The 22,435-nt window shown below is 38.7% G+C and overlaps 2 protein-coding genes across 2 annotated transcripts in view; both read right to left on the bottom strand.

The window, feature by feature from the left end:
- Positions 1-598: 598 nt before the first annotated feature.
- Positions 599-7,130, bottom strand: LOC144542742 (uncharacterized). The gene is made up of 5 exons (XM_078289794.1): positions 7,112-7,130; positions 6,634-6,659; positions 5,208-5,399; positions 4,188-4,390; positions 599-2,344 (listed from the first exon to the last, which is right to left on the bottom strand). Exons 2-5 carry the CDS (start codon positions 6,653-6,655, stop codon positions 2,282-2,284), a joined length of 480 nt encoding a protein of 159 aa, XP_078145920.1. The 5' UTR covers positions 6,656-6,659; positions 7,112-7,130; the 3' UTR covers positions 599-2,281.
- A 3,607-nt stretch (positions 7,131-10,737) lies between these two features.
- The window catches only part of LOC139932118 (uncharacterized), a 70,825-nt gene continuing 59,127 nt past the window's right edge, over positions 10,738-22,435 (bottom strand). The window contains exons 12-16 of the mRNA XM_078290060.1: positions 20,811-21,023; positions 20,456-20,620; positions 14,054-14,241; positions 11,733-11,924; positions 10,738-10,788 (exon numbers count right to left, since the gene is read on the bottom strand). Coding sequence (XP_078146186.1) covers positions 10,738-10,788; positions 11,733-11,924; positions 14,054-14,241; positions 20,456-20,620; positions 20,811-21,023 — 809 coding nt within the window. The remainder of the gene's footprint in view (positions 10,789-11,732; positions 11,925-14,053; positions 14,242-20,455; positions 20,621-20,810; positions 21,024-22,435) is intronic.

Genomic DNA, 22,435 nt, shown 5'->3' on the forward strand with positions numbered 1-22,435 from the left:
CAGTGGGCGTGGCTTCTCATAAAAAGGCTTGTAACTTCCGAATGGATTCACGCAACACCATGAAACTTTGTGGAAATGTTGGTCATGGGACAAAGAATTACTGATTAACTTTTCGCACCGATTGGCCAAAGGGGGGCATGGCAGTGGGTGTGGCTTCTCATAAAAATGCATGTAACGTTGCTTATTGCAGCTTTAAGTAGTGTGCAGATTCCTTTACTTTTCTCATGAAGTCTCTACTAATTGGAACCTACTTACCTGCTGCCAGTTATACTGAAGGACTGACCAAAGTGCAACTTGCTTTGTTTAACATAAAACAGACTTAAATAAGGACATGACCAATGAGATTTCTACAGTCACATGGTCACATATTGCATAAAGCAAGCAATTCACCAGTAGTAGACCTGCAATGACATGCAAAAACACTAGAATTACAGTGAAGAATGTGACAATATTCTTGGACATCAGTACTGTACATCAGGAGGATTAAAGTAGTAGCTGCATCCTGCAAAGGTAGCAACTAGTTTGTGCTGTGAAACAAACTATACACTTAATATAGCATTCTATACTGTAAGTGAAAGAACAGCAGTTAGGAACTGAATGGGGTCTCAATTCAATTTTATTCAATAGCAAACATGGTAAATACACGGTAATGAAAGCAAGTACATTGTAAATTTAGTGCATTTAGTTGGTTAAAAAAATCTGCTGAAAGATATGGAAACAAAAACAAAACAATCATCTTCAACTCCTCTAATCTGTGTGAAATGAATTCAGTGAGGCCCTCACATGTCGAACCAGGGAATGAGAATGTAGCTGACTACATCAATGCCTGTTTAGATCAGGGGTACAGTGGCCTTTTTAGGACATCCTCACGCCTTTGTCATTCGTAGATGTACTTTGTCAGATTTAGCTGGACTTGGGTCAGGCTTAGCTGGCTTTTGACAGACTTAGATGGAGTTGTATCAGTTGTAGCTCTACTTTGTCAAACGTAGATGGCGCTCATCAATTAGTTGACAGGTATTTTTGAATTCCACTGCAGAGCCAGTGTGTGAGCCATTTTTATTAAACAATTTCTATTTACTGATTTTTTAATTGTTTAAATTTATTTTCATTGGTTAGCATTCATTTCTACAATATACCATCTTACAGGTAGTATTTTTTGCACTGCAGTGTGCTTTTATGAATTGATTCCATAATATGCAAGTGAACAAAGGGAGTGTGAGTACAGGGAAAACGTTAACACTAATAATGACCCGGTATTTCACGTTTATGAATGAGAAAGCACCCTACCGTGACGGTATCTGCCCCTAACGTCACGCTAAACCTGCTGGTAAACTTTATTAATTAGCCCCTTAGTTATTCCCCTCCTTTCCCCCCTTAGTGTTTCCCCAAGTTTTATTCTTGTCATGATGGAAAAGCCTGTTAAACAGCATTTAGGGCATCACAGGACAGCAAAATTCTCCACTGAAACCAGGGATGATAATAATAATAACCGTCATCATCATTGAAATAATAACATTATTAATAATAATAATGATAATAATAATAATAATAAAAATTGTATATGCATCTGATCCACATGTTGCATTTGGACCACAAGCTGGAATCTTTTTCCAGTAATAAATTTTATCCATCTGGACCATGGAATCATGTTACACAATAGCAATTGTCAGTATTACTATGGTTGGAGACGCTCTCCATAGGCCACTACTTAAATTTTTGAACGGGTAGAACAAAAGTCTGCTAACTGTCCAGCTAACATTAGCCAGCACAGGTTACCTGCACTGGGTAGCTGAGTGCCGCTAGCTAGTTAGCATACTAGCATACCCAAAGAGCTTACATTGAAAATTATTTTTGGCCAACCTGACTGATATGCTAGGGCACACACACACTATAGGCTGCTGTTACTGTCAAGTCGCAATATTTACATTATCATAAGTGATATTATTGCCTAATTTTATTACAAAAGTTACACTCATTGAAAGTCAAATTACCTGGTTCGGATATGCCATTTTTACTAGGGTGGGAACTGTTTATTGGTGATTTAACGGCACACGAGTGACACATTGATAATATAATACTTCCATGGCTGTTTAGTTGTAGTCTGAATGTCATTTCAAATTTTTACCGCCAGACAAAGCGGGACCAACGGGGAAATCCCGGATTTCAGCTTTAAGGTCTTCCCATAGACAACTAGTGTAGTGTTGATCAATTCTACAATAAATATGTAATCAATCAGGCTGCATCATATCCATCACATCAAATATCGGGCACATATATCAGTCTACCACGGCCAACAGCGACAAGAAAAGCAAGAAAAGCATGTCCCCGAAGTTGCATCTGAGTCCTGTGAAAAAAGTGACATGCTGTGAGTTTTTGCAAAGTGACATCTGAACTAATGAATTGAAACCAGTTCTGTGTAGTTGTAATGGAGCTGTACCTAGGCTGAGTCTGAGACGAGATCACGATTTAGAAGGAGGCTATTCATACAATATCACTAACCATGTGTTAGTCACTTTGAGCAACATGATCATCAAGTCACCAGACGTCCATTCAAGTCCTATAGAGCTGAGCGACAAGGGAAACAAGGCCGATGTGTGGATGGGGAGAAAAGTTGGCCATGGCTGAACTTTTTGCAGTCATCAGTCATTAACATCCAATCACATTTCTGCACTTCCTTGTTCCCCTACCAACATGATTTTATTTGAACAGGTCTGCCTGAGTGCAAAATGAACGAGAAGTTGATTACAGCCATACAAATCTTCCCAGTTCTCTACAACTTTGCTTTGAGTACGGTTGCATCCATCATTGGGGTTGATGGTAAGCTTGAAAGTAATTTAATTTCTGTTTATTTTTGATTACTGTAACTAAATTAGCATTTGCCAGCTAGCTATGTTAACCCATCAAAACAAAGTAACATTACTGAAGGCAAAACCAAAGCAGCAAAAAATTATGATTTACCTGTTTTTACAGTCATCGACTATGAAATTGGAGCCTCTCGCACCACCCACAATTTGTCTATATATCGACCTTTCAACTGAGTGTGAACGCACAGAAAGACTGTCTGCTGTTGAAATAATAGAGTTACTGTGAAATCACTCTGCAAGCAACTTCATCCATCAGCAACTACAAATTTGCGAACAGGCAAAACCACCATGAAATCCGCGACAGTAACACTTGGACATGGCATTTTCAGCTAAAGGCTGGCTAACAGTTAAGTTTAGGCAACTAAAACAACTTGGTTAATGTTAGGGAAAGGCTTTGGTCATGGTTAAATACGAATTCCACAAACCCTTACTTTCCTACTGTAGTGTGACACTACTTATTGTTTATAGTCGTGTCTATTTCACGTAACCATTTTGTGCTGGGAACACGTAATTGTAACACTTTATGCGCCACCAACACGTAATTTGGTGTTAAGAAGTCGTGCTCATTTCACATTTGTGTGAAATCATGTTGAGCAAAACGTGTTTTTTGCTGGTTTGGTATTACTTTCCATAATGTTATGTCATTTAATAAGTAAACATTAGGTAGCATTGATGGAAAATAAACATAAAAAACTCAGTAAGATGACTTCAGATGACTTTTCCCCACATTTTTTTTATTCCTGTAGTCTTTCAAATAAAAGTTGTTGAGAACTTTGAATAGGTACAATCAACCTTTTGTCCATTTTGCACTTGTAAGGTGTAAATATTTATGTTCATGAAACAAAATCACATTGGTGGGGAAACAAGGAAGCAGAGATATCTGACTCTTTGATGGCTGATGACGGCATAAAGTTCAGCTGTGTCCAACTTTTCTCAGCCCACACTCTCTCTATAATAAATAAATGGACTTCCGGTGACTTGTTGATCGTGTTGCTCACTGTGTGAACACACGGTTAAGAGCACACCTATGGTCAAAAATGTGTCTTAAGAGTAAAATGCAGGTTTGAGATAAGTATTCATACTGTTATGACCTACGATGGCTGCACAGTAACTATTTGTCTGCCTCCAGTGCTCCTGAGAATTGAGCAGTTGTAGTCACATTAGCAAGTGTCTATTAAATAGGCCACAATATACAATATATCACAATTGACTGAAAGGATGTTTGTTTGTGTATTAACACATTATAAAAAGACAATATCGGTCCCGATATGCCATGTTATCTGGTTGATAAACTGTATTAGGTTGAGTAAACTGAGTCAGTACCGGGAAACGACGAGGTCCAGCAAGCCTCTCGACCTCATTGAATGCAATTTTGTTGCGGTTACAGTCCTGGAAGCGGCCTTCATGGAACACAGAGTCCACAGTGAGGATGACGTCCAGCCGGTTCACATGCCTGCTGCTGTCACCTATATAACTGTCAGGATTGATGGTGTGATGCATCACCACCAGGATCACCTGTTTATCATCTGTCAACATAGAGAGAACACAGCTGAATGAATGGAAAACAAGATGAAACTTTAAAGGGGAAATGAGTGAGCATTGTTGATCAATACCAATGACTTTCCAGCCTTTACTCTGTGTTGGAACTAAACCTCCCCACCCACTGGAGTTTCTACACACTCTCAAACTACCAAACAAACTGACCCATCACTGGCTGTTTAGAACAGCAAATATAAAACTTTAAAAATATCAATATGCAATATTTAAGAAATGAATGGAATATGAAGAATATGAAGAAAACAGATATGTTAATTTACAGCACATTTATGTGCAAATGCATACTGTGTTCACGTTAGCAGGTCTACATAAGGCCATACATATACAGAAAGTGTCTAGGTGTTAACAAAAAAACAAAAACGATTCACCTTATCAAATATATTCAATTTACAGATGTAGATAACATGGACAGAACATGTAGATTTGGATATGTGCATCACTAGCTGTTCACCTTATCAAAAACTCCAGATGGAGGAACCAAATGTGCATTGTTGTCTGCACTTTATTATACATTACATAATGTGCAAACAATCCATGTCTTGCACACTTTCTGGAGTATAGCTATACAATCAGTCATATCAGATCCATAATGTATTCTAATCCATGTCTTAATGGACATGGTCTAATTGACATGATATTCTGATCTTCATAATGTATAGGCCTACTAGTCACCTGATCAATATTTTCAATTTTTTTAAGGAAAGAGGGAAGGATCTAATTAATTAGTTAATGATGGATAGATAGATGGATGGATGGATGGATTTATACAACAGGAGGATTTCCTACTTGGAATCTTTTCCATGGCCTCTCTGATGTCAGTCCCGACTCGTGAGACGATAGGACAGAAAGCCAGATAGTAGTCGCAGTCGTCAGTTGAGAACACCTCAACCTGTCCAATGGCTTTAAGCTTCCTAATGAAGACATCATGAGCCCCCAGGGTTTTCCCAGTCAGAATGGTATAGAACCTCTTCATTGGACCTATTGACATTGAGAAATGTATGTAAGTCATCATTCATCTGTAAATTTCACATACTCCCTTTAAAAAGCGCTTCACAAGGGATGAGCGAAAACTGATCTCTCTCCATAGCCCTCGTGGCAGGATGAAATGGCTGCAGCATACGCTTTGATTGTAGATGGAGCCAAATCTTTATCTACCAACGTCTGAAGGTAGGTTAACACGAGAGGCAGAGGACACGACGTGGGATCTGAGCCTCTCTGCACACACCAGCGCTGAAAAGCAGACCATCTACCCGCGTAACACGCTGTAGTAGAAGGGGCTCTCACACCTTGGATAGTGCGCACCACCGCAGGGGGCAGACCTAACCTTTCCAAGCGCTCCGGTTCAGCGGCCAGGCCCACAGTTGTTGGCCTATTACCGGGAGGTGGAGGATCACACCGTCCAGCTGTGACAGTGCGTCTCTGCGCCATGGGAGCTGCCACGGTTTCCCCGCCAGCAGCTGCACCATGGTCGGGAACCAAGACGCGCTCGTGCGTTCTGGTGCCACCAGAATAACTGCTAGGTTCTCCTCCTGAACGCACGCTAAGAGGCGAGAAATCAGGGGAACTGGAACACTAGACTCACTCACTGAACACGCAACTCACGTGCTACAGAGATGCTACAGAGATGGAATCTGGGAAACCTGGACATAAACAAAACCTTCAAAAAGTGTTGTGTTTATGTGTTAATTATTTCAAAAGTGGAGTCGGCTTCTATTAAATATACTGTATATTTTCAATTACATAATTTATTTAGAAATAATTTATATTGGGGGGAAAGAAAACAAGAATAGCAACAACAACAAAATCTCCTATAGGCTAATAGGGGAAAATAACAAAATGTCCAATAAATATGAAAAGCTGCTCCTGTGGAAAGGCTATCATATATTAATTTACTTATATTGACCCTATAAACAATTTAGTATAGGTAAGGTTTTGCCCACTCAGATGGTACCGATATGGTCTGGCCCATGGACTAATTGTTTTTATTGCTAATTTTATATTCTATTTCTGGCCTTATATTGTATTTTTCTGCTGAGTCCTATTAGTTTTGCTGCTGCAATGACCCAAGTATAAATTAAACATATCTTATAATATCTTAAATCTTGTAGGTATTGTGAGTGTATCCTGAAACAGCAGCGTGTGTAGAAAGAGTAAGATATGTAGGAAATGTGGATGTTGTGGATGTACAGAAACAGTAGACAGGCTTCCTCACCAGTAGCTCCGCCTTGGTTCATCACTCTGAGGGAGAGTCAGAAAGAGAAAGCAGTTTTTGTAGCTACAAGTGATCACATCAGCAAATCTATAATCCATCACCCCGACCTCCACAGTGTAACAACATCAGATGCACTATTTCAGATTAGGAACTGTTTCTAGTCGTATCGCGTTCATGTCATTCTTTCGTGGTGGGAAAACATATTTCTCTCACTTTTCATGCACAGAGCATGTATTTGCATTTTAACAGATTATGCTTCAATTTCAGGAGATCAGGTCGATCTGTCTATGATTGCACAACTTGAGTCAAATGCCCTTTGCACTTTTCCATCATAGAAATATAATCATATAAATAAAGTGAGGCTATTTTCAAAGACTAGTTAGACCTATTTTAACTGTCTCATGAATACCAAGGACACTACAATACACAGGCAATATTTTACAGGCAATAATTAAGAAGTTTTGAGATGTTTACTCACATAGTAGACTGATAATTTCTTGGTGTTGTCGGCATGTCAGTCCCCCAGCTGGTTTACAGGAAACCTGTACCAGCTCCGCTATATATATACCAGCGTGTAACACTTTCACTTTCGCACACTAAACAGTGGGGGGTGGAGCGGCGGTATTTCCAAAGGGATTATGCTATGACTGCAGCAGAAGGAGGGTGATCGAGCTAGCGTTAGTGCGGGGAGGGGACAAATAAGGGTTAAGTAGACGATAAGTGCATTTCTGCACTCCGTTGTTGCAGCTAGGGGTGTTGTGCCAAAATATGTATCCCCTAAAAATCTGTTTCCCCCCTGTGTCTTTAGCTCAATTTCACGGCATGGAAGAAAATAAAATCATTAATCATTCCAGGAATTATTTTATTTTCTTCCATGTCATTTCTATTTTATTGGATATTTTACACAAAAAAACTGCAAAAAATAAGATTTTATGAAATCTCATTTTTTAAGCAGGATGTAATGGAGGGCAACCCACCTAAAATAAATTTATTGGGAATGACTGTTGTTAACTGTTACTGTGTTATTTTTGTTTTGTTTTGTTTTGAAAAACATTATACATTATCCACCTTTTTAGGCTGACATACTACATTTTTATGACATAAATTCATAGGAAAAAGCAAACAGCTGTAATTTATGAGGCTAGGGTCTTTTTTATTTTTATTTACAACTATACTACTGATTATGTTTTTAACTTCAGGTGAGATGAACGACAGTTTCGAGATAAGCCAACGTCTTATTTATCACAGTGAGTTGAAGTTATGGTGTATAGAGCAATCTGATCTAGGATCTTAGATCCTACTAGGACCCGCCCCTTGTCCCAGTAGTCTTACTGCTGAATGATGCTGCATTCATGGTTGGCTCGTAAACTTCTACTACCTAGCCGGGAAATGTTAAGGCAAGGCAAACTTTATTTATGTAGCACATTTCATACACAAGGCAAATACAATGTGCTTCACATAAAACAGAAAAAATACATGTACACTCCACAACTATTTAAAATGACATTAAAAAGAAAGAAAGAAAGATATTGAGCAGTCACTCTCACACTGGTGACACCTCTGGTCAGCCAGTATCAAATTACGTGTGCCTTACCCTTGAGGATATTCAAAGATAATCACCACCTAAAAGACCTCCCGGAAACACTGGAGCTTCTCTGAGAGTGACTCCCTCAATTTTTCCTCTCAAAAGGAAATCAATTTAGATGAGATCTTGAAGGATTCTTTGAAGGAGCCTAGAGTCTTTCCAGTGGTCTTACCCCACCCTATAGGCAGGTCCCACAGCCCCTATAGGACTTGTAAATGTTCCTTTAGAACAATACACAGATCATCTAAATAATTACAATTATAAACTTCAAGAAATCCTTCAATTCTCAATACAGGTTTGAGGATCCCATCAGAGCGGAGAAACTACTCACCAGAGTTCCTCTAGACTCCTGTTGGGATCCTGTTCGTGACGCCAATTGATGAATAATTTTGTATAAAATAGGTAAAACATTACGGAACCTGGGAGTGGTCATTGGGAGAGAAAAAAAGTTATATCGTGCGCACGATTTACTGTAACGTGTGCACGTTTTAGTCTATTCGTGCGCATGATTTACTGTAACGTGCGCACGTTTTAGTTAATTTGTGCGCACGAGATACAATTCGTTCCCTCGATTTCATTAAACTGTGTAGTTTAGAAAAAAATGCAACTTAAAAGGTACCTTTTAGGTATTGCAGATATGCCTAGTAAGGATTTGGTATGTTAATATCCATTGTCTGTTTACACTGAATAGGCATATCCCCCAAATATTGCAACATATTTAGCCACTTAACCTTCAGGCCATGTAAACACAATCAGGTGGCTGCAACACACCCAGGACAGCGCCACATTTAAACATAATCACCAATATGTGCACTGACTCTTTATAAGCTCGTGAAGAGCGCATGTATTATATATCGAGAGCACAATGTTACTATTTCGAGGGCACGTTTTGGCAATTGTGCGTTTTGGCGCATTCAAGTACTTTTAGTCGAGAATATTAGCAAAATGGATCATGTAAAAAAAGGAATAGTTTTTCCTGTGACTGTTGTTTCAAAATAGTAATTTAGTGGCACAGAGTTTCTTTGTGCTGCAGCAGCAAAATGAAGATGAGACATATTCTCAAAATCCCAATGGGATTACCTGGATGAATAAAAGTTTAATAAATCAAATAAAAATTCTGGAGGCTTCTCTGATTTCCCCTGCCTAATCATTTAGTGTGTTAACACAAGACAGTCAAGCCATGCAGAAAATTATTGAGCCATTTAACTCCTGCATCAACCACAGAGCAAAGTACAAAATAGTAACGTCTTGCAAGATGAAAGTTTCTAACCTTATGAGAAACATAAAACAGACATTTATTTGGATTGATTTATTCTTTTTTTTTTTTTTTTTTTTTCAAAAAACTGAAAAAAGAAATCTGCACAAAAAACTCACAATGTTGACATTTTAAGCAGCACAGTGGATCACACAAATTGAGCCCCTCAATTCAGTATACATTATTTAACAATGATTGATTTAAAACTTCATATGCTGTAAGGCTGGACCATGCATACTGACATGAGACTGCAGCTACTGTATGGAGGGCTATCAGGTGATGGAAGCCATATTGGAGTCCTCAGCTCTTGACAACAGTGGCTGTGAACAGCTGATTGTGTTTCTGAACTTATGGCTCCGCTGTCTCAACAGAATTGAATGGACATGGTTCATTTATTTGCTGTTTTAGACTGAGAATTTGTCATTTCATCACTGATACATCTAATTGATTTTGTGTTTAGATAATGTCAGCTTGTTAGTTAGCTAGTATCTGAGCTCAGCTATCACTGGCTTGTTGTTAACACATCTGATGTGTACAATAGCTAATGCAGTGGCTAATATAAGTTAGCTTGCTGACTGGTTAGCCGGCTTAAAGCCAAAAAACAACTGTTTGTTCAAGTTAACTGAGCTGACTCTTCTCAAGCTACAACTCATTCACTCGAAGCTATAACGTTGCTGTATATTTACACACCCGTGACTTTTTCAGGTATCTCTCCTTTAATAGCCCAGCTGTTATACATTTAACCATTATTTGCACTCAACCAATCATTTGTCAGATAATTTCATCATGTAAATCAACATCTCTCTAAGGTCAATGGATACAAACGTATCTCCAAACTCATACTGTCCTCGTCCCACTCATTTATATAATTCTTTACTGCAATTTAATGCTCTGGAGCTCCCACAGTAAACTACAGGAGATGTAAAAGTCCACCACTTCTAAGATAATCACTTTGATCCAGCTTCAATCCAAAAACATTGTAATTAGTTGTCAAAAATATTTTATACAACATAATAATGATAACAATAATATTATCCTGTTATTCTGATTGTTGCATATGATTACACATGCATAGAATAGCACATTAAATACAATTTGTACTTCAGTCTCACCTTTCAAGGTTTCCATAATGTGACAATTTGGTCCACTAACATTAGGACCCTGTCAGTTTTAATGTGCCCGTTAGTGACGGTCCTCATAGTCTTCCTTCATTTATTGGACGAAGCAGATACGACAATTAGACCGATAATCAGTGCCCCCAGTGTCATAAAAAACACGGCCATGAGAAGATACTCAGGTTGAGAGTTCTGCCAACCTAAGACAAAGGAATAAAGAGCAATATGTTAGCTGAGATTATAACACAACCGTGACTGAACACTAAAGTGACATTCCAGACATCTTTTTCTCTTCGCATTCACTCTCTCACTCCCTCGGATCAGGTTTCTAAGCATCAAATAATGCATCCATCCCCTTTTCATGCAGGATAATTCATATCCCAGCAAAGTTAGTAAACTCTTTTCTGGTTTTAAAATATAAGAGTGTGGTTTAAATCCATGATTACAGTAAAATTTACAATCCGAGATGAAATTCCAGATGGTACGCAGGATGGGGATATGGAAATATGTATAATTCCTGTGGGGAAATTGGGCCGCTGTTGCAGCAAATAGTAATAGGATACAGCAAAGAAATTAGATTATAAGTCAGAATAGAGCAAATGGGGGTATTAAACATAACAACTCAATTTTAACACTACAGGGTGTAAAGTGGAAATGCATTAATGAAAGTATGAAAAAAACTACAGCACTATGAGGTTGTGCAAAATAACAATCAATGAAAAAAAATGAAAACTATGCACAATATGAAAACATACCAAGGATGTGAAATATATGAAGCATGAGGCAAGTGAAAATTTCAAAAGATATATCAACATATATGCATTACAGTCACATAAGAATAGATATAAAACAGCCAATAGCAGAGTAACCCAGGATAAAATAATAATAAACATATTCCTACATACTTGTGTGGAATCTAATCAAAATGTCTCATGATAATTAATTCAGGTTAAGGGCTTCCCATAGACAACCAGTGTAATATTGATCAGTTCTACAATCAGTCAATTAAACTGCATCATATCCATCATATCAGAGGCGGATGACACTGACTGCACCAGATCCCATTTTTAATAAAAGGACAATAAGGGGTCCCATATATCACGTTATCTGGTTGATATATTCGGTCTGTTAACTGAGTCAGTACCAGGAAACAGCGACGTTCAACAAGCCTCTCGACCTCATTGAATGCAATTTTGTTGCGGTTACAGTCCTGGAAGCGGCCTTCATGGAACACACAGTCCACAGTGAGGATGACGTCCAGCCGGTTCACATGCCTGCTGCTGTCACCTACAAAACTGTCAGGATTGATGGTGTGATGCATCACCACCAGGATCACCTGTTTATCATCTGTCAACATAGAGAGAACACAGCTCAATGAATGGAAAACAAGATGAAACTTTAAAGGGGAAATTTCTGAGCATTGTTGATCAATACCAATGACTTCTCCCCCTTTACTCTGTGTTGGAACTAAACCTCCCCACCCACTGGAGTTTCTACACACTCCCAAACTCCCAATCAAACCGACCCATCACTGGCTGTATAGAACAGCAAATATAAAAGCTTTCATGAACTGGGTTTGCGCATCTTTGCTGTTAACTTTATGTGTCTTGGACAAATGGTTAGGTGTATAAAATTCTTTGCAATAGCCATGATGTAGGCAGCAGAAATATGCCTTGTGTAAAATTTGATGTTGATTTAGTCATCTTTGCATAAGTAATAAAAAAAAATACAAAAGTGTTATTGCAAAGTTGGCCTGATGGTGGCGCTATGTGCTCCATAGCGCCACCATATGCGGTCTGACTTCGAGGCCCATCACAAACTGCTACATGATCAAACCACCACTATACAGTCAAAACAAATTACACTGATAGGCCAGATGGTGGTGCTATAACAACTTTAAGTTTTAGCCAATAACTCCTGAAATTAAATTTTACAAGTGCAGTGCCCGTTCGCCCAGCTGCTGCACAGAGCGCTGTTTGCTTGTTTATTCAAAGTTTATTAATATTGAACGTGTCGCGTGTCCAAATTGCACCAAATCCGACACTGCACGTCCTTGGGTCCCCAGTAATACACCCGCCAAGTGTGAAGTAGATCGGACGAACGGTTCTCGAGATATGCGAAGGACACACTCACACACACACACACAGACAGAGATTCCTTGCTTTATAGTATGATGCAAAGAAGTTTGGTTGCTCTAGCTTAAAGCATATATAAATTAAGCCTTTGCCTTCAACTTTGTGTGTCGCAGTTAAACATATTAGCCTTAACCTATAAAGTCCAAATATGTTGTGGGCCAGTAGCGTAACGAGATGGTCAAAGCGGGCCCTGCCCATCACAATGCATCATAATGTTTCGCTTGCTATTCAGTCTGCGGCCTGCCTTCCTCCTGCCTCTCCTCCTCCCCTCTCCCTTCGGTACGGATTGTTCCGTTACGACCTCACCAGAATTTATTGTGATCAGGTTTTCGTATAAGATTTGTTATATATAAGATTACATTATGTTACGATAACATAACGTAATGTCAGTAGCGAATGAAAGAAGTGAAAGCACGCAGCTTTAAAATGACCACCAACAGCGAAATGCACGGCACAGTTGACGCCTAAATTAAATGATTACTAGGAAAACAGACCGCCGTGCTATACTTGACAAAATCTGGTGTCGGAGCACCATAACAGATGAAAACATAATCGGTGACAACGCACCTTGACACAGATGAAAACATAATCGGTGACACTTACTTGCTGTCTTAACTCTTCTAACTTCTAACGCAGTAGTACGCATGTGTCCATAATCACCATAACCCAGAATTCCGTGGGGCAGGGGCACGTTTTGCACATTTTTGAACATCAAATCGCCCATTAATCCTTATTTAAACTTAATTTAGAAATATAACATAGAGGAGTCAATTAACTATATGTAAAACTGTTTTATGTTATTGTATTATTATTTATTTAGTATAGCATATATGGTAGCTTCGCCACTGCTGTGGGCATCAATAGGTTTGACATGAACTTGAAAATGGTGGAAAACTATCAAAGCAAAAAATAGAACCAGGTTTCCAGTAGGTGCAGTGTATTCATGTTTAGTGAAGGAATCTGAGGACAGAAAATGATTCTAGGCCTTAGAGTTTAAGAGTTATTGGCCAATATTTCTTGTTTCTTGTTACAGTACCCTTCCTGTTTGTGTATCATAGCCATCAACTTTGTTAGTGCATCACAGCCAAACAGTTACAAGTATCAACATTCTGTGATATAGTACCCATGGTGTAGGCAGTTCAAATATGCTGCGTACAAAAATTGGTGATTTAACTTTGTAGGCCTGATGGTGGCGCTATGGAGCATGACCAAATGTGGTCTGACATGCTCCAGTGATCATCCCGAAAATGTATGTTAAGTTGCTCTAGCATCAAGCATTCTGATCTTCATAATGTATAGGCCTACTAGTCACCTGATCAATATTTCCTACCTGGAATCTTTTCCATGGCCTCATGTCAGCCCCGGGTCGTGAGACGATAGGACAGAAAACCAGATAGTAGTCGCAGTCGTCAGGTGAGAACACCTCAATCTGGCCAATGGCTTTAAGCTTCCTAATGAAGACATCATGAGCCCCCAGGGTTTTCCCAGCCACAATGGTGTAGAACTTGTTCATTGGACCTATTGAGATTGAAAAATGTATGTAAATCATCATTCATCTGTAAACCATTCATCTGTAGCCACACCTCCAGCTCAAATGGCAGAGGTCTGGAGAAATTCTCATCATAAAACATGGGATAACATGGTAAACATGGTAAAAAGGTGTTTGAGATTAATCTCAGAATTCTGAGTTTAAAATCAGAATTCTGACTTTATTCTCAGAATCTCAGAATGACTTTCTGAGATTAATCTCAGAACTTGAATTTTTCACGTGGCCCTAATCCTCTTCCGCACATCTTTTTACACACGTTTTGTTTCAGTTACCATTTGTCATTCCCACCTGCTGAGGGTGATATTGCATCTCTAATGTTAAAGGGGTATTACATAATTATGACTTTTATCGACCTCTATTGGTGACCAGTAGGAATTGCAACAACATTGAAAGAACATATGTCCTCTGTTTCTGTCTCATTATATCCTATGTATTTATGTTTTGTAACATTATATTTATAGTTATATTTATATATGTATATCACAGATTTCATATATTTCAGTAGGAAACCAATACTAAGTGACAACTTTAATACTAATAGCCTACTAACAGCTTTCACTGAAGGCCTACATGTCAGATACTTCCCACTTACACTTTCCTAACATATTGAAATTGCTGGTTGCGCATGTTCATATAACTTTGTATTCTATTTTCATTGCCTTTATTGTTTTTATTGGTAATTTTATATTCTATTTCTGGCCTTATATTGTATTTTTCTTGCTTTTCCCCTGCTTCCCCTGCTGTCCTATTAGTTTTGCTGCAGCAATGACCCAAGTATAAATTAATCTTATCTTATAATATCTAAATCTTGTAGGTATTGTGAGTGTATCCTGAAGCAGCGTGTGTAGAAAGAGTAAGATATGTAAGAAATGTGGATGTTGTGGATGTACAGAAACAGTAGACAGGCTTCCTCACCAGCAGCTCTGCCTTGGACCATCACTCTGAGGGAGAGACAGAAAGAGAAAGTAGCCTTTGTAGCCAGAAGTAATGACATCAGCAAATCCACCACCCCGACCTCCATGTTCACTATTTCAGATTAGGACCTGTTTCTAGTCGTACCACGTTCATGTAATCCTTTCGTGGTGGGAAAACTTATTTCTCTCACTTTTCGTGCACGGAGCATGTATTTGCATTTTAACAGATTGTGATCATTTCACTAAATTTCGGGAGATCAGGATGATCTGTCTGTGATTGCACAACTTGATTCAAATGCCCTTGCGCTTTTTCATCTTCTAAAATAAAGTAAGACTATTTCCAAAGACTATATTTTAACTGTCTCATGAATACCAAGTACACACAATTTAAGAAAACATTTAGGAGGCATATAACCTATATATTCTATCCCAGTGAAGACCTATTTTACATTATTACCTGTAAAATATGCCTGTCACAGGCATATTTTACAGGTAATAATGTAAAATAGGTTTTGAGGTGCATACTCACACAGTAGACTGATTTCTTGGTGCCGTCTCCGGCATGTCAGTCCCCCAGCTGATTTACAGGAAACCAGTATAGCTCCACTGTATATATATATATATATATATATCAGTGTGTATCACTTTTGTTTTTTCACCCTAAGCATAGTATGTATCCCCTAAAAATCAGTTTTCCCCATGGCGGGTGTGTCTTTGCCTCAATCTTATGGCATGGAAGAAAATAAAATCATTCCAGTTTATGATAATAAAATAAGTGTAATGGGAATGGCTGTTAACTGTTACTGTGCTATGTTTGTTTTGTTTTGTTGTGAAAAACATTACTACATTATCCACCTTTTTAGGATGACATAAATCTTAATGACATAAATTCATACTATACATAATAGGAAATAGCAAACAGCTGTAATTTATATGAGGATAGGGCCTTTTTGTTTTACAACTATACTACTGATTCTGTTTTTAACTTCAGGTGAGATTAATTTTATTTATCACAGTGAGTTGAAGTTATGGTGTATAGAGGAATCTGATCTAGGATCTGCCAGTTAGATCCTACTAGGACCCGTCACTTGTCCCAGTACTGCTGAATGATGCTGCATTCATGGTTGGCTCGTAAACTTCTACTACCGAGTCGGGAAATGTTAAATACGATTTGTTGGTGCATTCAAGTGCTTTTAGTTGAGAATAATAGCAAAATGGATCATGTAAAAAAAAGAGTAGTTTTTCCTGTGGTTACTATAACTATAGGGAGCCGTAATAAAGTGTGTGATATGTGTGTGAAGTGTGAATGTAATGGAATAGCTATGTGTGATGTATGATATGATGCCCAGCGGGCAATGATCAGTACATACGACACCAGCGGAGGTCCAGAGGGAGATGAAGCACGCGAGGCCGGGAGTCTGTGAGGAGTCTCGGCTCGACGAGGTGCTGGAGGTTGAAGATCCGACGTCTGTTCAGTTGATCTCAGCAGGCTGGAGCACGTAGGCTGCTGGACAGGGTTGTGGGTCTCTCAAGGCTAACGCCGACCCACTCTGGAGGTTCCGATGATTCTTCAGATTTAAACTCAGCAGACTCAGATAGCTGATAGCGGTTGTAGCAGGCAGGACACACAGACACACGTGCTGGCGTGTGTGTGTATTTGTCAGGCAGATAGGCTAGGCAGCGCGGCTCTCTTCACTGTTTCAGATGAAACAGGCTTTCTGCTTGGCTTGTGATGATGATGCAGTTGAGTCTGTCTTTGGAGACAAACTTTGGAACAAAGTTGTTGTCAGACTCCGTGTCGTGACCATGTAAAGTGCATGAAATCCACATTGGAAATGTGTGTATTTGGTTTTGTTGTGATCAGTTGAGGGGTGTGTGTGTGGGTTGTCATGTCTAGTGTTACGGCTCATTACATATGCATGAAACCTTGATTTTGGTTTCCAGATCTATCCAATATAATTGACTGTCGTAACATTGACATTATTAAACTCAGCACAAATTCCTGAACACATTAATATCAAACATGGCTATCTAAGCCCCATGTAAAGATAAAGAAATTGAATAATGAAAATAACTATTATATAAAACACCACAGTTACAGATAAAATTAGACATATACATTAGAGTCCACCATAATGTGATACCCAAGGTTTCATGAGTCTGTATCAAAGATTTCTCCTGATTTTGGACACATTCCAATGTGTCTCATCTCAGACTCTCTGTCTCTTTGGGGATTAACAAAGACAGGGCTGAGTGTTGGAGTTGGAGTATGGTTATTTACCAGGTCTGTTCCTTGATACCAGCTTTTTAGGGGTGGAAATGAGGTAATTTCCGTTGAGGTCAGTGCCCTTTCCTTTCGATCTCACAGTCTTCCCCCACCAAACTGATCTGTTATCAGGGAAGAGGCTCACACAGGATGCACAGGGCCTTTCCAGATGTGAGATGACAATGATGGTGTGGGTGCAGTTACTACAGGCCCCATGCAGGTGCAGGTGGACCATGGTAAAGAATTCTACTCTCTCAGTCAGTGATGAAAGGAAAAGATGAAACTTCTTATGCAGTTTGACAGATGTCAGAATTGAATTAATTACGATACCTTAATGGATCCCTGCACATCAAAATAGCCTCATTCAGTGAGTGGGGGTTATGTTACCCCATTGTAAAAGATATAGTTTTATTGTAACAATACTTCAGGTCTATGAAAAAATCAGAGAGAGAACCATCTAATTAGAGAAATTTGAGAGTTCGAGCTTTAGGATAGAGTGGCGCATGTTCTCAAATTTTGACTAACTGCCCTGCGTCACAAGGATGACTTACTATATGAATTCTTCAAATGGGTTGCATTCCCCTTTACGGTAAGAGGAGGAAGAGGAGGACGAGGACAAAGAAGAACAAGGAGAACAGTTATTTCAGATGAGATCCGGGTCACTTTGGTTCACCATGTGGTCAACATGAGCATGAGGGAGGCTGGGCAGAGAGTCCAGCTTCACTGCTGCTTCTATCATCCAGACATTCAGAAATGAGAACAGGCAAGTAGCCTAATCTCTACACCATGCTATTGTTCTTTATAGTATACTGTAGTACTATAGACAGTGCTAATGTTCTTTACTGTATAGTATACTGTAGTAGTAGTAGTAGTAGTCTTACAAATCACTAGGCCTCTGCTACTCAGTGATGGTTAGCCAATGTTACAGTACTGTGTAATTTCATATTGAAAAATAGAAATATTCTTGTACCATAACCAATCACATCATGTTTTTAGATCTTCTGCAGAACTGAGAGATAACCAGTCTGTGTGAACATGGCTTGTGATGTAGAGGAGGTGCTGTCCGACCCAAATAGGAGGCATGATGCAGCCTCATTTTTTATCCTTTTTCTTTTTTTTTTTTTTTTTTTTTTACAGAAAACCTGTTTTTTTTTGTTTTTCTCCTACTGCATTGTGTTTTGTATGTAGAACACTTCACACATCCAACATATATTCAAGTGTTGAAATAAAGTATTTGTGATTGAAATAAAGTATTTGGGCGTAACAATATTTGTGCATATATACATTACTGTAACAGCCTTTTACAACAGGCTGCTGTGCATAACTCTAACTCTGAACATGCAAAAGGCATAAGCCTACTGATGAGATATTCATAATAGTGTTGTCCGTTGAGCACATCAGTGTGTAGTCGGTTGTTAGAAAGATGTATTCATATGATGGTTGTGTGTGTCATTTTGTTGCAAAATTACATTTTGAAAAGAGATAAAATGGTTTTGAATGCAGTGTTTCATTTTGCAAGAGATTTGTGGGGTTTTGCATTTTGTGTTAGTGGTTTTGTGTTTTGTGTTTTGAGAAAATGAGCCATAGCTTCAGAAAATGTGTGTGAAAAACTGTAAGAGCTTTGACTATTGTATATCTGATAGGAATGATCCAAGTAATCAACAGACTAACAGAAATTACCTACAAAAATTGTACTTATTTATAATTTGGATGCCATTTTAAAGGTATATGGAGATAAGGGCTGACCCCTATTTATATCATGAAAAACAACTGGACGTTTTGAAGTGTTGGTGATATGAGCCTTAGTTCAAATCAGCTCATTTAGGATGCCTTTTTGAAAGTGTGTGCTTGTGTGTGTGTGTGTGTGTGTGTGTGTGTGAGAGAGAGAGAGAGAGAGAGAGAGAGAGAATTCCAGATCCAAGTCCAAAGATTGCCTGGCCAGTCTGGCAGCTAAATTGAGCAACAGGATATTGGGAAATTATCTAAAAGCAGTCATTGCCTTTGGAAATTAATGGAGACTTCATGAGAAAAGGCAAGGAATCCGCACACTATATAAAAAGGCAGACAAATTATTTTCAAGGCCTTTATTTATTAATTTATTATATTGTGAGAAGATATTTTGTTCTAAAGAAGACACTTCTCATGTATTTGTCTATTGTTTTGTATGGTATATATCCACTTTGTAAATAGATGTATAGGACCTGAATAATGATTCACACGGTGTGGCTATGTTTCATGTGACTATGCTATCCTATCGTGATTGTCTTTATAATGGGTTCTGACAAATTAAACTGGTAAGACACTAAAGATGTAGTATCAAAATGTTTGGCTGCTGCTTTTTGCAACTTTGCACATTTTAATTTTAAACCTGCAATAAGCAATATCAAACCTTATGAGCAATCTTGAAACGAATGTGTGCTATGTGGAGATTTCATTGAGACATAATGATGTAAGCCAACATCCACACACGCAGGCCAGCTATTTTTCTGTTTTCACCTCTTTTGTAATGCTTGTTGTCAATTTCTGGTCCAGAACGAAGCTCCTCCTGGCCCGCTCAGTAGCTGTGGTGTTGGTGTTGTGTTTGATTGGCCCGATCATTTTTCCAATCGGGAAAACGGCATTGAATAGAGCAACAGCACACTCTCTGAATCATTTGACCAAATCTGAAGAGTCAGGAAGAGGCGGGTCGCGATTCAGGAGTCTGGAACCAGACTAGGTCGGCAGCCAAATTGTCATAGATTCTGTTTGAATCACAGATCTGAGAAAGCATGCTGGGCTACAACCTTGTGTAGCATTTTGAGAAGGACTGAAGATGGGAAATTGGTTATTTTTCAGATGCTCAGGATTGAGGTTGGGCTTCATTAATCGTGGTCTGAAAACTGCTACTGAACAAGTTAGCAGAGATGGGAATAGGAAAAGAGAAATTAGGCATATAGTATTATGAAAGCAGACAAGAATTCTTTGCCATTGTTTTAGGAGGTAGCACTTTCAAAATTTCTTCGCCTGCTGCAGTGTTCCGATCACAATTAAATAGTCCTTTGGTCTCATGGAACAGACACTCCACCGTCAGCACAACATCTTCTCTGGATACATGTCTGCTGCTTTCAGCTAAAATAATGTCTTGCTTGAAAGTGTGATGCATCACCACCAGGATCACTGGTTTGCCATCTGTCAAGACAGTGAGTGAAAGAGAAGTGTAAAGTCAAATTGTTCTCAGTTATCATGGGCTGTGCTTGAAGGCTGTTCACATAATGGAAGTACAGTAAAATCCTGGGTATGGTGTTGCTCTTTGAGTCATTGCATAAAATTACACACTCGTACTGATTCTGAATGATAAATTGAAAAAGAATTAAGATACCTGGGATGGCTCCCATTGCAGCCTCAATATCAGTCCCAACTCTGGAGATGATGGGACAGTAAGCCAGGATGACATCACATTCTATTGATGACATCACTTCCTGTAGGCCTTGACTGGTGAGAGCCTCATTGACCTCCTTGTGAGACCCAAGGGTGTTTCCAGTTTTAAAAGTATAGAATTTCTCCACTCCTGACACTGGGAGAACACTGGTAGCTGAGAGGTGACAGTAAAGGAGGACTGTTAGTAATGAAAGGGGCCTTCAATGTCAAACAGTCACAATGGTCCCTTAGCCCTTCAGAAACCTTCAAAACCAGTTTCTCTGACACATGATGAAAATCAAAATTGATGTAGTCAAAAAATGGGGCTTTACCACTTAAAGTCCCATTTTTTGACTACATCAATTTTGTCTAGACACAGATTCTTGAATGATGGGATGTCTTATAGGAAAGCAAACAAAACAGACACACATAGTATCAGTCCTGTTATTAAAAAGTCAGTCAATTGAGATAGAAGAAATCTCTTCAGTGCAATGTAATGAACACAAACAATGCCAGTAGAGACTTGAAAGTGGTCCAACAGTGAGCAACAAATCTTTAAGATGCAATAACCTTGGTGATTACCTTTTAGAGATTGATCCTGCAACAGAAAAAAAGAAAATTGTGTCATAAACTACAGGCATATGTTTTAAAAATCAATGAGTACAGAGCAGTATTCCTACGAGTTTAGGCTTCTTTGTTGATGGCTGAGGTTCCTCTGACATTTCTGTAGCAATTTCAGTACTGCTATCTTCTTCGTTGGTGTTGCTAATAGCTCCTGGAAAAACAAAAATGAGAGGCAGAATGTGTCGTGACTTTTCAGACCCCCTGGCAACTTAATTTCTCAAAAGCAACTAGCAACAAATGTGTTTAGTAGATTATATGGAAACTGGAAGTTTACCCATTTTTGGGTTTTTTTTGCAGACAAATTAGTCTGCAACTAGGCAGAAAATGCACTTCCTTGGGAAAGCACTCTTCTACCTAACAAAAATGCATTTCACAACATGCGTTAGCAACAGCTAAACTTTCCTGATAGGTTTTCTTTGTGATATCTGGAGCATTTGCTTGGAAAAATTGCAAAGCAGTTCTATTATTACTCAAGACAAGACAATGGTCTAAAGACAATGGTCTAATAACAATTTTTCAAATATTCCAACACATAGAAAAAGGATATTTTAAAAAACATAATATTAAAGTACCAATCCATGATCACTGTTGAGAGCAGGTCTCTTGTGGCTGAGGAAGTAATTACAACAACACAATTGTTTTGTTTGGCTGTTTGCTCTAAGGGCACCCCTCCGCTCCTACATCTACTCGTCTCTAAGTTGAGTCTAATAGCAGAAGGTCTTTCTTGGCTCCGTGAGAGGGTGTCAGGACAGACAGCTATAATATTAGCTGTAATATAAGCTATAATAAAGCTACTCTCTAATTGCTTTGTCCGAAAAATCAATAACTTTAGCGAAAAACTAGAAAAAAAATTCCCCAAGAAAATGCGTGTGATTGCTGTAAGCTGACAAGTTGTTTGACTTTGTGTAAATATTTACAGTGATTGACATTGTAAGCATTTTAAAAGTGGAATAAGTTATATAA

This window comes from Centroberyx gerrardi, chromosome 18 (genome assembly GCF_048128805.1).
Source record: "Centroberyx gerrardi isolate f3 chromosome 18, fCenGer3.hap1.cur.20231027, whole genome shotgun sequence".
In the NCBI taxonomy this organism is placed as follows: domain Eukaryota; kingdom Metazoa; phylum Chordata; class Actinopteri; order Beryciformes; family Berycidae; genus Centroberyx; species Centroberyx gerrardi.